Source organism: Sorex fumeus, unplaced genomic scaffold (assembly GCF_029834395.1).
Source record: "Sorex fumeus unplaced genomic scaffold, SorFum_2.1 ptg000022l, whole genome shotgun sequence".
NCBI classification, from domain to species: Eukaryota; Metazoa; Chordata; class Mammalia; order Eulipotyphla; family Soricidae; genus Sorex; species Sorex fumeus.
The window spans coordinates 234,872-252,168 of NW_026606079.1; the positions used below are offsets into that span (position 1 = coordinate 234,872).

At 58.1% G+C, this 17,297-nt stretch overlaps 1 protein-coding gene across 3 annotated transcripts in view; it reads left to right on the forward strand.

Moving 5' to 3' along the window:
- Positions 1-17,297, forward strand: part of EVL (Enah/Vasp-like) — a 64,726-nt gene that overhangs the window by 14,338 nt on the left and 33,091 nt on the right. For 2 of the 3 annotated variants that reach the window (XM_056113675.1, XM_056113678.1), the window contains exon 1: positions 13,009-13,122. The exons of the other annotated variant lie outside the window; for it this stretch is intronic. In XM_056113675.1, coding sequence (XP_055969650.1) covers positions 13,100-13,122 — 23 coding nt within the window. In that variant the 5' untranslated portion in view covers positions 13,009-13,099. Of the gene's footprint in view, positions 1-13,008; positions 13,123-17,297 lie in introns of those variants that run through there. 3 annotated transcript variants of the gene reach the window in all.

The window sequence follows — 17,297 nt, forward strand, 5'->3', positions numbered from 1 at the left end:
GAAATGGTGTGTGTATGCCCTTTTGAAGGAATTTTTTTGTGTCTTAGGGATAGATACCCCAAAGTGGAATTGCTGGGCAAAAAAAAAAAATGCTTCTTAATATATTTAAACACATATATACAAGGAATTGAACTCAGCGCTTGCTGTTTCAGATTTGGCATCTTCTAGAACCTTCATTCTCGGCGAGATGCACTCCAAATGAGAAGGGGTGGGAGACAGAGCACATAGTGCCACGTCATCCTTATTCCTAGCCTGCGCAAGCCCCTGAGTCACCCCCACTCCAACGACCCCGCCCCCAGCACTGCTGGGTATGACCCAGATAAAAAAAAATTTTTCAACAAAGAGATGTGGAACTTGGTGGAGTGATGCAGTTCCCTCCTGCCACCTCTAGGTGGATGTGCCCCCCTCTTCCTCCTGAAAACCTGGTCTAGGAGAAAGAGAGCCAGTAGAGTGGCTGAGGGGCTTGGCTGGCACATCGCCAACCTGGGTTCAATCCCCAGCACCCCATATGGCGCCCTGAGTACAGCTGTGGCAAAACAAAAATGTGGTCTGTTTCCTTCTCTCCAAAGCCACACGGGCCCTCATACCTCCTGTGCTGTCACCCCACGGCCCAAGAGTGTGGCTGGTGTCACGTGGAGAGAGGAGCCCGGCCACACGGGGGACACCGCCCTCTCCTCTCCCCACAGGCTGCTGAACTGCATGTGCTCGGCTCGGAGTTGTCCGCTGCCCTTGAGAGTCCCCGGGATAGTTCTGGGACTTTGTGAGTCCTCTCTTTGGATTTTGTTGGGGGCCACACCTGGTGGTGCTCAGGGATCAATACCTGGCGGGCTCGGGGGGCCGTATGGGGGTCCGGGGATGGAACCCAGATGGACTGCGTTCAAGGCAAGTGCCCTCCCCATCTCCTGCCCTGGGTGGGAAAGACTTGACCCCTGTAACAAATCAGCCAGGAGCCGTACTGGTCTCCTGTTCTTCCTCCCTTTCTCCCCGTGCTCGGACCTGCCCCTCTGTGTCTTTCCCTGCTGTCCCTCACACACGCCCCGGGTCAGCGTGGGGCAGTGTTAGTGGGGGGATGGCCAGTGTGAGCCCAGCGTGCGTTCTCCATGGGGCGAGGGGCGTGTGCTCTGCTCTCGGATCTGTCTGCTCCCTGCAGAAACAGGCCTCTGCCTGCCTGGGTGCCGGGAAAAGGGACCGGCTGACAGTGACAAGTGACCCTCGGGCGGCGTGGCAGCAAGGGCCATTCATCTGATTCCTGCCTATGTACCTCACACTTTCTACAATGATAAGTTACTTACATGATTTTAAAAGAGCACATAGGCCTCTCCCAGCATTCAGCACCGAGTTCCAGGTAGCACCACCCCGGAAGGAAGTGCGTCCTGGAAGGGAGCAGAGTGAGCCTCAGACTGTCCCGCTTGGGCAGAAGCATCTTTCCTGGTCCTGAATTGGTCCTCGAATAACTTCTGATTGTTTTGCCTGGAGTTGTTTTCATTACTCTCAGGCACCCCTTGTTCTTTTAAAATTATAAAAGTAATTTATCATTGTAGAAAGTGTGAGGTATATAGGCAGGAATCAGATGAATGGCCCTTGCTGCCACGCCGCCCGAGGGTCACTTGTCACTGTCAGCCGGTCCCTTTTCTTGGCACCCAGTGCTTTCTTGTTCGAGGCCAGAGACAGCATGGCAGGGAGGGCCCGCACGTGGCTGGTTAGGGCTCCATTTGCAGCCCCACATCATGGTCTCGTAAGCACTACCCTGAGTGATCCCCAAGGACAGAGCCAGGAATAAGCCCTAAGCACCCCAAGGTGTGGTCCCCAAAATAAATTTTAAACCATCATGTCAGGGCCGGAGTAATAGTACAGTGGGTATGGCATTTGCCTTGCACATGGCTGACCCGGGTTCAATCTTTGCACCCAAGCCTTTCTAGAAGTCATCCCTGAGTTCCGAGACAGGAGCATGTCCTGAGCATCCACGGGTATAACCCCAAAACCCTAAAGAAAAGAGTTCACGTCACAAATTTATATTAAGCATACTATCCGGTAATCTTTTCTCTTTATCAGTACATCATGTTTGCAAATATGTTTGTCTCTATGTTATTCGTTTTATTTTTTAAATTCTGTGTATGTTTTTTGGGTTGCCCACTGTAGTGCTTTGGGGCTACTTAGGACTCTGGTCCCTGGGGTCCTTCCCACTGGGTCTGTGTCAGGAAGAGTCACCTTGCCTCCCCCTGCATCCTCCTTTTCTTCCCCCTCCTATCTGCATTCAAACATGCAGCTTGGTGCAACCTCAGGAAATATACCTTTTAACAAAAACAAAATAACACACATAGGAATGAGTGAGTCCTCTGCCCTCCTCGCAGAGGTCAGCTCCTTGCATCTTTCCCGGGGCCAGTTAGTCACTTGAGGGTATTGGGGCCACCTGAAGTGTATTCCTGGGCTGTCACGAGAGTGCATTGTATGTGCTTTTCTGTTCGATGTGCGGTTGGAGCAAGTAACAGGTAGCTTAGGATGTTGGCACTCAGCAGGTGGCGTCTGTTCTGACTGCAGCTGGGCCCCACACCCCCGTCCTGGTGCCTGTGTTTGGCTTCAGGTTTGCCTCTTTTGGGCCACTTGGAATCACCCTCTTGGTGCTCTTTTGATGGGGATCCTTCCTGCAGTGACAGGCCACCCCAGCAGTGCCCAGGCCAGAGGTCAGGCTGGACAGAGGCCTACAGATTTTTCTGTCCACTGTCTACTGCCTCCTTTTCAGAAATGTACTCAGTGTCCCTAGAAATCTGCCTTCTTTAAAAGCAAACAAATTTGACCCCCGAATTTCAGTGGGATGGAGCCATATCCAGGGTCATTTGAGTGCCCCAGGGTGGCATTCCTCTCATCTGAAAGCACGGGACGGGCTGTCCATTGGTTAAGCCCAGTGGCGCAGTGCTCATGGGCTGGGAGTCTTAGGGACTGGGCTAGGGTGTGTGGTGGGATATGGCCATATGTGAGGGCTTTTCCCTGGCCATCAGGGCACTCTGTGCCACCTAATGATTGAACCCCACATTTTTGTAGGGGAAAAAATACCTGTAAAATTTGTGACAATTATAAAAGGCTGTGGTCCCCGCACCCACAAGGCCTTCAACTCTATCTCGGCTCTGTTGGAGGGTCTGGCCACCCTGCAGGGCTGTGCCTTGGATAGGCAGGGTTCCCAGAGTCCCAGACCCTCAGCTGCAGCCAGGCGCCCAACGAGAGAGGTCTCTGTCACTCCTTCGCAGCGCAGACCAGGCTTCTCTGGACCCTGGCAGCAAGGTGCTCATGGCAGGCTCCCAGCAGTGCCAGATGTCCCCTGAGGGCCCAGCCCTCAAACTCCAACTCAACAGATCCCCACCTTCCAGGGCCCCACTCCCTCCCAGACCCTCTGAAGCTGCTGACCCGGGGTCAAAACCGTGGCTCCCTCTTCCCGTGCCCCCAGTGAGGCTTATTTTGGAGCACCAAGAAGGAAAAGCATGGAGGTGAGAATCAAGATCCGGGTTGGTGTGCTTGGGTTGGGCCGAAGCTGTGACTTTGCTTTTCTGCCTTGTGTTTTGGTTTGGGGGCCACACCAGGCAGTGCTCACTCCTGGCTTTGCACTCAGGAATCATTCCTGGTTGGCCACATGCAAAGCAAGTGCTCCCTAGTCATTCTGTACTCTCTCCAGTGACATGCTATGACTTCACGGTGTGGTCCAAACATGAAGATGAGGTCACATTCCTTAAGGCCATGTGCCCATGCACAAAATCTGTGATGGCCCACAAACTTGATCCCACTGACATCACAATCCTGACTCGTGTCAGATGCAGCTTCTCCAGATGTGCTTGTCTCCACGCCGAGCTCCCCCATCCTCTTTTCTTTCCTTGTGCAGTGTTTGCTCCAGGGACCCAGAAAGGCAGAGGAGCACTCCCTGGGTCAGCAGAGAAGCTTAGAAAAGACTCGAGTGCTCATTTTCCCCAAGTCAGCAAGAACGCATCTTGCACAAAAACCCTGTACTTCCAGGAATGTCAGGATGGTATCAGCTCCCTGGGCGGGTCTTTGCCAGCGCCTCAGCCAATGCCAGGGCGACATCAGCTCCCTGGGCGGTCCTTGCCAGCTCCTCAGCCAATGCCAGGCTTCATCAGCTCCCTGGGTGGGTCCTTGCCAGCACCACGGCCAGTGCTCGGGTGTCATCAGCTCCCTAGCCAATGCCAGGACATCCTGAGCTCTCTGGGAGAGTCCTTGTCAGTTTGTCCTCATACCTGTTAATTTAAGCATCTGGGTTCTGGGCTGGCTGGCAGAGCTTCTGTGGGAGGGAATAGAAACCCTCAAACTCTGGGATTAATGGAACCCCCTTGGAAATGAAGAAGCAGTGCTATTTTGGATGTGGAAAAACACCACCTTGTGTATTTTTGTAGAAAATCAGAAATAGAGCCTGATTATCAGGAAAAAAACTAGCTTTCGGAGGGAACAAAATCTGCCTATCTAATCAGGTCGTCTTAAATTCTAACCCTGGTGGGCATCTGTTGGTGCAGTTTCTTCATGGACATCACCTGCCTTCCCTCTGACTCCTCTGGTTGGAATTGTGTACTTGGAGATCAGGAAGGGGTGACGTAGACTCCAGAACCCAGTGCTCACACCTGGGTTTGAGTTTCCATGGCTGTGTTAACATCTCTTTTCCTCCCTGTTCGAAGGGAAACATTGCCTCCCCCTCCGCCTTGCCCATGACTGCTGGAAATTCTGGTGCCGTTCATTTCATCTTCAGTCTTGAACTCTCTTTCACTCGTGTGCCCTCATCATGTGCTGAATCCTGCCTCCGGGGGCAGTACGTAGAGCCTCTAGGGGTGGGCTTGTTCACCCTGCGAGCATGTGCAGACCTAGTAAGAGTTGGCCGCGTGGAGGTGCCTGCCACCCCATCACGCTGACCTTGAATCAGCCTCCTGAGCAGTGACCATAGGTGCACGCCCCGCACCTGCAGAGCCTTGCTGTACCCCTGCTGTGTTGAGACTCCCCTCCCCTCCCCCGCCCCCCATCTCCCAGGCCAGATTGGTCCCCAGAAAGTTTCCTCCTCTCTTTACTGCCCCTTGGGAATCCAACCAGAACTTTGGCTCTAGAGATGGTTTCATTGTCTGGCTTGCAGGTTTATCAGTCCGTTCTCAGTCCCTACCCTGTAGACGCTGGTTGATCTGTCCATCCCGTTCCCTGGCCTCTCTGGGCAGGGCACACAGAGCCGGCCGTGCTGTGTTCATTCCTTTCCCTCAGTGTGGGCTGGGTTCTCTCTTGGTGACTTTTAAGCACGTTATGTTGAGAAGAAAGGGCTGACGGAGTGGGTTTGTGAACTTAGGAGTTAATTATGGAAACTGCCTGGGACAGCCGTGCCCGGGGGAGGGACTCTGTCAGCCGATGAATCAGGGGCCCCCTCGCTCCCCGGAAGGAGTGACTGGTGCTCAGAAGCAGCGCAGGGGAGTTGGGTAATGAGGGGCCCCAATTTCAGGATGATTTTGCTTAAGGAAAATGGACTGGCAGCTTTTTTTACAAATGAAGAGGCTCCGAGTCCAGGCTGTGGACATTCTGCCGGGGGCCGCCTTGAGAGTCACTGCATCACTGGCAGCTGTGCAGTTAGAACAGGCGGACAAGCTGGGGAGGCCACCAGAAGTGCATGGCTGCCTGATCCCAGGACTCTGGGCCTTAGAACAGCCCATAGTCCAGCGTCTCCCACCCCTGCAAATGCGCCAGAAACAGAAATGGACCAGGGAAGAAGGCAGGCCCGGGACGATACTGAGAGGGCTGGGGGAAGAAGGCCCCTTTTGAAGATGTTTCAGGGAAGTGATCTGAAACTTGGAGAAAGGGCACAGAATATTTGCCAACCTAGTGGGCCTTTCTTGGGGGCTCTGTCCAGTGAGACCACCCAGACCTCTGCCCCCCCCCCCCCCCCCCCAAGGAAGACTGGTCCACTCAGACATCAGCTTGTATGGAATCGGGATTATGTGTCTTGTCTGGATGGCATTTCAGTCGCGGAGTCGGCCTCTGGGGCCTGGTGTCCATGCTCACTGGTTAGGTGGGTCCTGTTGTCACTTTGGGGGGGTTCGTTCTCCTTGGACCTAAAGTTTCTTGTGGCGGCCCGAGGCTTCCCAGGTGTGGCTTGGCCCTTTGATGTCCCGGCCCCGTCCGCCCTTCCCTCTCCTGCGATGGCTCATCCCAGTTCTCTCAGTCACTGGATCCATGGTGTCACCGAAGGATTGGCTTGTGTGGCCAATGGCTTTGGGCACTCACGCTTCTGGCCCTACTGAGCCTCAGGCTTCAATGGAGGGAACAGGAGGCAGCCGGGAGCCAGTCCTGCCCGAGACTGGCGAATAGGTGCCAGCAGGTTGGGCATAGAGAGGGGCCTGGGCAGAAGAGGAAAGAGTGCGCCCCAGGTACAGGGTAGCTGGAGAACCCCACGCCTGGACTGTGGCCAGGCCTGACTGCGCTGAGGCCCCCGACGCAGAGCAGGATGCCCACACTTGGCCCCTGACGCGTCTCCGGTTTGCGCTTCCTGCTGTCATCTTAAGCTCGCCTTCTGGTGCCCTGGAGACTTTCTTGGCACGTTTCTGGCCATCTGGGTGACGTTGGAACAGCTGCACGGGTCCATTCAACATAATCTGCGCTCATATTCCAGGCTCGCCCCAGAAAGAGAACTGCCGGATCCACCCAGGCCCGGCTTGTCCTGAAGCCTCTGGCCCGGCGAGCCACGGGTCTGCAGCTCGGCCTAGCGCCACCTCGTCTGGGCCCCAGCCTGCCTCCCCACTCAAGGCGAGTGCTCTCCACCCCTGAACCTCAGCCCTTGGGATGCCTGCTGGGGTTCTGAGTATTTCTGGGATCTATCTGCCATCTCCGTGCAGCTGTTAAGGAATCGCGGACCCCCCTCGGGACTGACCTAAGACCCAGCAGTTTCTCTGTCTTCTGCAGCCCGCACCCCAAGGCTGAGCCTGTGGCCTTTCCCCAAGCCGCTGCAGCCCCGATTCCCCACTCATCTTTTTTTATTTTTAAGCACAAATTGGCTCTGTGACACCTTGATCCGAAACTCTCGGATGGTCTCAAAGACCAGGTCTCTCTCCTGCCATCTCACCCGCTGTACCCTGTCTTCAGTCCCCTGGGAACAAGGGCCCCCTTGTGGTTGCCTGTCTTCCCCCTGGACCCTTGTCCCTGCTCTCACTGCCGCCTGCTGCGCCATCACCTCCTGACCGTTGTCCACAATCCCGGCCTAAGGAGCCACAGCCTGTCCCTGCTCCGGGCAGCACCTGAGAGCACCAGGGTTCTGCTGGGCCTGGCGTGGGGCTGGGACGCAGGCCCGTGACCAGTGGGAGGCCGGCCGTGGGTCACGAGACCCAGAGCCATGTCACGGCTGTCTCTGCTCTCCAGAACCCACTCAGCCGGAGTGCTCAGCTGGAACCCAGGCCTCAGCGTGCGGACCAGAGCTGGCTGGCTTTTGAGCAAGATGTCAGGGAGCGGTTCAGTGGGATTATGTAATTGGGGGTAAGAATCAGTTCAGAGTGTAGGACTTGTGCGCTCCCGTCAGTTCCAGAAGGGCGGTTTTTCCTTCCACCTTTTACAGTTTGGGAAAGGTCAAGTTCATTGTACTGAAAGGGCATTTGGTGAATCCCAGACACCCAGGGCCCCCGTCTGCTCTGGAGAGTTTGTCCATGTGAATTCCTTTGCAAGGGGCTCCCTGCGTTTTTGCGGCCAGTGTTGCAGTGCACTCCCTCAAAGCTGGACTTGCAGTGCCGTTCCACTAGGGCCCCATGTGCACCTGGGCTGATGGTGTCCAGTGGCGGCTGGACACTGAGCACCTGGGGCCCTCTCACAGTGCTACCAGTCCCTGTCATCTGAGGGTGGAGTGGCAAGAGCCATCCACGGCAGTTGGCTTTAGTCAGGAGGGAAACTGGCTCTCAGTGCATTCGACGGTATGGTGGCCGGCCCCTAGCAGGCCCGCTGCCCTCCCGGCCGGGTCAGAATCTGCCTAGGAATTCTTAGGCAGCCACCCTGGATCCAGAATTGTGCCGTCCACACCCTCTCGTGGAGAGAAGGCTAAGGCACTTCAGACTGGGGCAGCCGTGCCAGCGGGCGTGGGGCGCACGGGAGGAGCCTGGTATGTGCAGCGCAGAGAGGGACCCCAGCCCGCAGGGTCCGGGCCTCCCCTGCTGCCGGGAGCCCGCCGCCAACAGCAGTGTGAGGAAGACTGTCAGGACTCCGGGTGGCCCGAGGACCACAAGCCCCACTCACTGCAGGCCGGGACATCTGTATGTGAGCGAAGGCGCGGGGCCAGTGCCCCTGGCCGGCAGCTGCCCGCCCGCTCATCACGTTGGCTCCGCTCCACCTTCACTTCTCTGCACAAGGTCAGGCACGGACTGGTCTCTCAGCTACAGCCGGACAGCGATCTGCCCTGGCAGCAGGGATGACCCAGCCAGGAGTCGCCTCTCAGACCGGAGGCCAGAGGGAGGAAGCGAGCAGATTTCCGCAGGGAACCAAACCCTGCAGGAGAAGGCGGCTCATCCCAGCCACGGCCAGTTGGAGATGACCTAGGACGACGTCAGACCCAGTGTCCTGTCTGCCCATGACACCTGGGGGTTGTCTGGGCCCAGAGGAAGAACACAGACTCAGGGGTCACCATGCCCAGCCCACCCCAGGGCCCTCTTCTGGCAAAAGCAAACAGAGAGATGGCCCCGGGTTCAGGCACTGCTCTGGCACTCAGCAGCATGATGGCTTTGGGTGAGTTACTTTAACCCCTTTGGCCTGATTTCTTCTTAAAATTGAGGCACTCAGAAAATTGTGTCTGGACCTCGCTGTCAGCTCAAGGCCACAAATTATAGTGGAGAAAACATCGGCAGAACCTTTCATGACCTTGAACCTAGAGGTTTCTCCCGTGGCTCACTCCCACGGGCCATGCAAATGGAAGCAAAGAAAACTAATGGGGCTACGTGAACTTTAGAAGCTTCTACACCGCATTAGAAGCGATGACTGGAACGCTGGGAGAGAATATTTGCCCACTGTTCACACTGACAGGGTTAATATCCAAGAGAGAGAAAACACTTCGAAAACTTGACAACAGAAAACAAACACTTTCTCGAAGAAGACATACAGATGGCCAATAGATTAAAAAAAAAAAAACAACAACTCTCACTTACCAGGGAAATGCGATCCAAACAACAGCGTATCATCTCACACCAGTGAGACTGACACATCACAAAGAACAACTAGTGTTGGGGGCTGGAGCGTTAGCACAGCAGGTAGAGCGTTTGCCTTGCATGCTGCTGGACCAGATTCGATTCCCAGCATCCCATATGGTCCCCCAAGCACCACCAGGAGTAATTCTTGTGTGCAGAGCCAGGAGTAACCCCTGTGCATTGCCAGGTGTGACCCAAAAAGCAAAAAAAAAAACAAAGACCAACTAGTGTTGGCGTGAATGTCAGGGAGAAGGACACTCGCCCACTGCTGGTGAGACTGTTGAGTGGTTCTATTTCCTAGGAGTATTTTTATTTGGTTTTTGTTTCTTGGGCCACACCCGGCAGTGCTTAGGGCTTACTCCTGGCTCGGGGCTCAGGGATCACTCCTGGTGGGCTTGGGGGACTATGTGGGGTGCCATCGATCAAACCCAGATTGTCTGTGTGCAAGGCACACGCCTTACCCACTAGACTCTCTCCAGGGCGCCTCTCCCCCACCCAGTTCAACTTCCTTGGAAAGCTATACAGACACTTCTCAAAAAACTGAGCTCAAAGAATGGAGCTTCGGGGCCAGAACAATAGCACAGCGGGTAGGGTGTTTGCCTTGACGAGGCCTACCTGGGTTCGATCCCCAACATCCCATATGGTCCCCCCCAAGCACCACCAGGAGTAATCCTGAGTACAGAGCCAGGAGTAACCCCTGAGCATCGCTGGGTGTCACCCAAAAAGAAAAAAAAATGAAGCTTTCATCTGACCCAGAAATTCCACTTCTGGGCATGTGCCCTGAGCCCAGAAACTCCCTTCAGAAGAGCTGCCTGCACACCTGTGTTCTTGCAGCACTGGGCACCATCGCCAATGCCTGGAAACAACCCAGGTGTCTGAGAACGAGTGATGAAGAAACGGTTATTTCCGCAGTGCAGTGCTGCTGGGTTATAAGCCGAGGTGAAGAGATGCAATTCATTGCTACGTGGATGGATCTGGAGGGGATCGTGCTGAGTGAAGTCGGCCGGAAGGAGCGGGGCAGACAGTGATGTCCCTCAGGTGCGGGCTGTGGTGAGGGAGGGACACCATGTTGGCTGAAGGCAACAGGACCCAGGAACTGGTCTGCACAAGTGAGCTCTTGGTGGGGGTGGTACCGGGGGTGGGGGGACTCAGACTGTGTGGAGGGAAGCAGGTGTTCAGGGGGAACTTCGTATGCATGAAACCCTGTAATAAGCAGTGTTATAAATCATGGTTCTTCAGATAAAATTTTCGGGGAAAAAAACTTTTCTTTCCCCGCGGGGGAGTGGAGGCACATCCAGAAGTGTTCAGGGCTTACTCCTGGCTCTGCACTCAGGAATCACTCCTGGTGGGGCCGGGAACCATATGAGATGCCAAGGATTAAACCCGGGTCAGCTGTGTGCAAGGCAAATGCCCGCCCCGCTGTGCCATCGCTCTGACCCTTAAATTTTCTAAAAAATATTTGGTGCTGGGATTTGGAGAATTTTTTTTTTCTCTACCATTTCTCTCAACTCTGCTTTCTACCAGCACCTAGTGTGTGACTCGGAAAAGGCAAAGGGGCTTTCTAGGAGGGGAGTGAAGAGTGTAGGTAACTGCATGAGTCCCGGCATCTCCATGGGGACCTCAGCGCCTCTGGCTGACGCAGCACAGGCCAGTCCCCCAGGCTAGTGTCTGGGGGTGGGGAGGGTACGGCCCTTGCTCCCACCCTCCGCTTTCTGGGATGCAGATTCTGATCCTTCGACCAACCCCAGGTTCACCAAGTTGTTCACAAAGGGCTGTTCTTTGCCAGGCTGGTCCCCTAGGCTGGGACGCAGGTCCTGAAAGTGCCAAGGTTCACGCCTCTCCCCACCACCCTGGTCCCTCCATCGCTACCACCCAGGGAGCTGAGTTGCTCCTTGGAATTGAAGAGTGTGCGTTGCTTCTCAGAGGACTTGGAGCGTCTCTAGAACGTTTTGTTGATTCAGAATTTCAGACGGGTTTCTGTACTTCTTTCTATACATGTTACACGTGTGTATAAACAAGCGCAGGCACGCATGCAAACATCCCTGAGCCTGAGGCTCAGAGGAGAGAAGTATTTTGCCCCTCCTCCCCCCGAAACCAACAGACTTCAGCGACTTGCCAACACAAGTTGGGGGCAGTGTCGGCATAGAGGGTCCCATCCTTGGCGCCGTTGTGAGACCATGGAAATGCAGAGTTTGCGTGCGGGGGCAGCGCTCCTCCTGCTGGGGTTCAGGAGACCCACGTGGCTCAGCCATCAGCCATCAAAGACAGCCCACCCGAACCGCGTTTTCTGTCATTGGGCTCCACCAAGAGGCCCCGTTCCTCTTGTTGGACATGGGGAGGCTTTCTGGACCAGCCGCGGAGCTCCCCATGCCTTCCTCCCTGGTCACTCTGCCTCCAGCAGCCGTTAACACTCGGCTGCTGGCCTCCCTTCTCTTCCTAATAGGACGCTTTGCAAGAGGGGAGCACTCACCCCAGGCGCCGTAGGGTAGTGGTGGGGACCCATGGAAGGGAGGAGTACTCACCCTTAGAGCACTTTGTGAGTTGGTCTGGAGGTGTGGAGTAATGAGACGTTGCTCACCCCCTGCCCTCCTGTGAGCCCCAAGTGGGCACCCTCAGCTAAGCTCACTGACAGCTCCTTTATCAGCCCGTCTAGGGCCGGGCGACACTGCCCCCAGCCTTCTAGGGCTGGGGTCTGCGCAGGGACAGTCGGGAGTCCGGCGGAGCAGCCTGGGAAGTGAGGGTCAGGTGTGTGGTGTGTGCGGAGCAGGAATGGGGGCCGGAATGGCTGCAGAGTCTGTTTCTGACACTCCGTCGGAGAAGGTGAGGAGTGAGCTCACCTTGGTCACGTCACTGTGTTGTCTGTCCGTGTAGATGTCCTGGCACAGAAGCGGGTTCAGGGGCGCTTCCTTGAGGTGAGGCACGGAAAAGGCCCAATGGGCTCCAGGTGACTTTGTTCCAGAAAGATTCACCATCCAAATCAGGCTCCTTGGTGGCAACATGGGAGGCTTGTCTCAACCCTTTGGCCAACTGGGCTTTCCCAGCAGTGACCGGTCCCCACTGTGCTGACTCCCTCTTCCCTCCCTCCCTCCTTCCCTCCCTTCCTCCTTCCCTCCCTTCCTTCCTCCCTCTCTTCCTCTCCATCCCAGTGTCTACTGCGACCACTGCGGTGATTCTAGACCTTAGGCTGGGTAAGGGCCAGTGGTCCCCTACACCGGCAGGTTTTCAGCCATCAGTCAGGGCCCCAGGCCAGTCTGCAGGTGTAAAAAGGCTGGAAACTGCCCTATTGGACAGTGGGTGCCTGCTCCAAGCATCCCCACTGACTTCCGAGGTCCTGCTGCTCACAAGGTGATTCCTGCCACGCACCCAGCTCGGTGCACACAAACACACACACACCGACCCGCCCTCGCTTGGGCCACGGATCCTGAGGTGCAAGACGGCTTTCCAGGAAAATGCCCACTGCACACTCGGGCCACGCGGGTCCTGCCTCATCTGCGGGGGCAGGAAGCCAGGTGACAGGGCAGGTGGCCCCGCCATCCGTGTAAGGCTTGGGCCCCCACCTGAGCGACTCCCCACAGCCTGCAGAGGACGGGGTGAGGGTGGGGGGTGGTTCCGGGATCCCAGGAAGGCGCACGAGGTTCGACTTCCTTCTCTGGACGGATCCAGCCCCCAGCCGGCAGCCCAGGCGTCGCTGCATTAATCAGACTTGCTGGAGCGATCACATGGTCCTCGCGCGGCTCGTCAGCAGCTGGCGGAGCTGGAGGCTGCAGGCCCCTGGCTGCAGAGCCTGTTACTCCAGATATTGGGGCGGGGGGTGAACCCCGCCTCTTTTCCTGCACTTGGCACTGTCCGATGGACTAAATGGTTGGCCCCAGGGCGCGGAAGGCTGCCAGACCACCCCAGGGACCGCTGCGGACTAGGTCATGTTTGCATTTGAGGAATTCAGGTACGTGGGGCTCCGCGGCAGCCACCCGCCGCTGGGTTTTTGTTCTCCCTGGATTTTTGCTGTGTAACGACGGCTTGGGCTCCTTGGGCTCCGGCCGCGGCTCCCCCAGACCAAGGTGCTTTTCTGCACGTGCGGGGGGGGGGGGTGTAGGTGCCGCGGCCGGCGGGGTGGATCGTTGCTCCTCGGCTGCGTGTGGGTCTGCCCAAGACCCCGCCTTGCGTCTCATTGGAGCCGCTGGTGCAGAGTTAAGACAGAAGCGTGGCTGTTTCCTGCCAGATGCGTCTCCTGCTCGCTTTTGTGTCTCTGCCTTTGTCAGATCGGTGGCGGCATCTCTGGCTCCTTTCGGTGCGTTTCGGTGCGGCGGCCGGACGCGGGCTCTAGCTTCGGCTCGGCTTCCTCCGTGTGGCTGTCCCCGGCTGCCACCACCCGGAGAGGCGCTTTCCTGGGCACTGCCCTGACGCTGTGATTGTTGATGCTGCAGATGAGTCTTTGTGCGGCTGCTGGGAGCATGTGTGGGAAGGGGCGCGGGGGGAGTTTCTATGAAATGCGAATAAAGGAGGCGGGAGGGGAGGGCTGCCGCCCCCCACCCCCACCCCAGCGCGGGCCCAGCGGGGCTGTGTGTTCCTGACCTCTGGCCGCCCGCTGGCCTCCTTGCTCGGTGGAATGCGGCCCTGCAGATGGGGAGGGCGGCATCCTGGGAACCTCCATCCCCGGCTCTGGGGGCCTTTTTGTTCCGGGATGTTGGCTGCCGGGGACAGAAGGATGACAATAGAGGTCCCTCCTCCCTGCATTCCTGAGAGGCAGCCAGAGGAGCTCCCCAAGGGCCAGCCGGACCACAGAGGTGTCCCCGCACTTCGCAGCCACCCCGGGCTCAGATCCAAGAGTCATCCTTTGTCTGCGCCGCGCCAGCCCTGCCGCTGGTGCCAGGGCCCTTGTCTCCGGGGCAGCCCCTGGCTCGGAGCCTGGCCGCGCCCCAGAGCCCCTCACGGCGGCGCTACCCAGACTGTGCTTCGCAGGCGAGTGGGAGACCACGAGGGATGCCGAGTTAGGAAGAGTTCTGCGGCATGGAACCCTGGGGTGGGCGCCCCTTTCCGGGGACCCCAGCAGCAGATGTGCCTCCAGGGCTGACCTGGGGGGCGCCAGGGTAGTAGGTCCCTCCAGCAGCTGCCTGAGCTGGCCTCAGGCTCACTTTGGCCTATGAGTCTGGTGGCCCCAGATGGACACACCAGTAGAGGCCCCCCCCCCCTCGCCGAACTCTGGGCAGGGCCTGAGGATCTGCATTCCCCTTGAGTTCCCTATGGTTCTGATGCTGCAGAGCTGGGGCTGCCTGCACTCAAGTGACCAGTTCCAGAGTCAGTCGGGCACCCAGGGACGCCACCACCAGCCTCTCTGGTTGAGGAGACGGCGCCCAGCACACAGCCTTGGTTCTAACAGCACCAGCCTGGGGTCTGGACCTTCGTCTGCACCGTGTGGGGTTGTGCGAGGGCCAGACACAACTCCATGTGTCATGAGCGGCTGCCCTGCAGCAGAGGGAGGGGAGGGGCAGGTGTTGGGGTCTGGGGGGGGGGGTCTCTGGCTGGTGTCTCTCCCACTCCTTGCTGCAGTGTGAGTTGAACAGAGGGTGCAGGTACACTTCGCCACCTCCTACCCGGGAACGGCTTGCCGGGTCCCCCCCAGCCCCTGTCCTCTAGCACAGGGTGGGGCTCCCAGCCCCGGCCATTTCCAAAGGACTGTGGTGTCCCGACCCTGGGAGCTCAGATACAGGGTCACCAAGTTATGGCGTGTCTGCAGAACCCTCCAAGCAGCCGGCATAGAGTTCAGCGACTGCAGCCCAGACTCTGCACGCGGGAGGCCCAAGTTCCACCCGGGGCGCTATGCCTCGAGTAACACACACCCCCCAGAAAGCAGGAAGTTGGAACCCGTCCGGGTTAGGTCTGAGCCGGGTGCCACCCTGCAGGGGAACTCGTCTTCCTGTATCTCCCCTCTTGGGATCTTCTGGGGGACCCCGGTCCGCTCTAGTGCTTGGCATTCCTCCTCGCCTGTGAGGAGCTGGGGGTCCCCCTCGGGGTCTCCCTTGCACTGTGACTGGCTTCCTTTTTCTCTCCTCCTACTGCCCTGCCCAGGGCAGGCTCTGAGGTCAGAGGGTGCAGTGGCCACTCTGGGGGCCGGAGGGGGGGGCCCATCAGTATTGACCAGTCAGCGTCTAAAGAACTGGTGTCAGAATAGAATTAGGTACAAGGGCCCCTGAGAGGGGTGTGGGGTGGGAGGTGCCCGGCCAGGGGTGCGAGGCCTCCCACAGTAGCTCAGGAAGGGAAGCGGGGGTCTTGCAGCGAGGGGCGTGTCTCAGGCACCCAGCACGTGTCTTGTAAGTATGCAGTCCTGGGCTTAATCCCCTGCGACCCCCACCACCACCCAAAACAACACCAAAATATTGGAATTAGGTCAGTCACAGCCCCTAACAGAGGCACTTCTCATCACTCTGTCAGCGCTCCCGGGGCTGCTAGGCAGAAGCTTCTGGAACGGGCACGACTCGGAGAACTGGAAGAAGTGGGCAGGGCAGAGGATTGGGTGGGGGGTTGGAGCAGGAGGGGACGGTGGCCACATTTCACTCGGGCCACAGTGCAGCTGGTGTCCGTCTGCCTGGCCGCAAGCAACATGCTCATTTGGGGAACGAGCCGTTTAGCTGCTGGGGTGGCAGTGCGGATGTACGGAAGGATCCCACGGTCCTCCACGGTTAATAAGCGACGCCGTTGTTCATTTTATGCCAAGGTGGGCAGCACCGTGGGCTGCAGCCCAGGCCCACCCGGTTCTACGATGCAGACTTCGCGGCTGTGACGGGGTGAGCCCGGTGTCTCTCCGGGTCTGTGCACCTCGCTCTTGGGAAAGGCACTGCCCGGATGTCCCCGAAAGAAGCGCGTGAACCCTGAGACTCGTCTGGGGTGGGTTTGTGTCGTGGGCTGCGATGGGGAGGCCGGGCCACACCTGGCTGTGCTTAGGACTTACCCTGGCTCCACTCGTGGCCACGTGCAGGGCCAGGGATGGAACCAGGTACAAGACACATGCCTTCCTGGGCCACTCCCAGTCCAGCGCCGCATCACAGATGCACGTAGGAGAGAACACGCCGGTGCTCTGGGCCCAGGCAGCGTTGGGCTCAGGTGCTGGAATGAGCTTTGGGGCTTTCAGCGCTGCCCGGGAGCCAGACACGCTCGCCTCCATGGGGCAGCAGGCCTTCCTCTTCGCGCTGCTGTCCGGCTGGGCATCTCCCCAAAGGGGTGTCCACTGTGCCAGACCCTGGAGCGTCCCGGTCGCTTCCCCCTTGTCTTGTCCATCCCGGGAGATCCACCATGCTCAGCACTGGGTGTACTCCGTCGGGGCGCCCGGGCCGGCCAGTGCGGCTGTGGCCTCACTCAGGCCCTCCCTGCCCAGTGCCCCCCATCTGGAGGTCCCTGAAGAGACGGTGTGTGACACACCGTCCTCCCGTCTCACCAGAGCTGCTCCGTCCGCCTTGACCGCTGGCCCCTTTGGTCTGCCCCGTCTTTCCGTGGGGCAGCTCCCAGGGGAGCCCGGGCCCATGCACAACAACTACCAGTCGGAGTCATGTTGTGACACCAGGGCCTAAGGACAGTGTCTGCATGGGCCCTGCAGTGCCAGGGATGACCTGGGCCTCCCCAGCGGTACATGGGGAGGACTTACAGGGCTCCACCGGGTGACACTCAGGAGGACACATGCCAAGGACGGTGCCTGAGCCAGCTGTGCCCTGCGCCCTGCCTCTCCGCTTTTCTGACCACCTGCCCCTTCTACTCTGTTTCTAAGAACGAAAGCAGAGGGGGCAGCTGAGAAAGATGCTGGGTGGGCTGCTTTGAAACCAGCCCTGTGAAAGGGGAGGGTTCCGGGCATTTTGCCCCCCCCCCCCCAACACATGGAGGGGAGTGCGCACAGGGATGCCCGCTCTGCCCCAGGCTCTCAGCACCACTCCAGTCCTGGACCATGGGGACTGTGCTGACAGTGCGTGACGTCACTTCCTCTCTGGCTGCTGTCTGAGCCGGGGGTGTGAGCATTCCTGCCCTGACCGGCTCTGACCTTGTCCACACCAGGTCGAAGGAGATGGTCAGGTGTTCAAAGGAAGGGGCTGGTCACAGGCACAGGGGTGCCGGTCCAGGTCCCAGGAAGCCGTG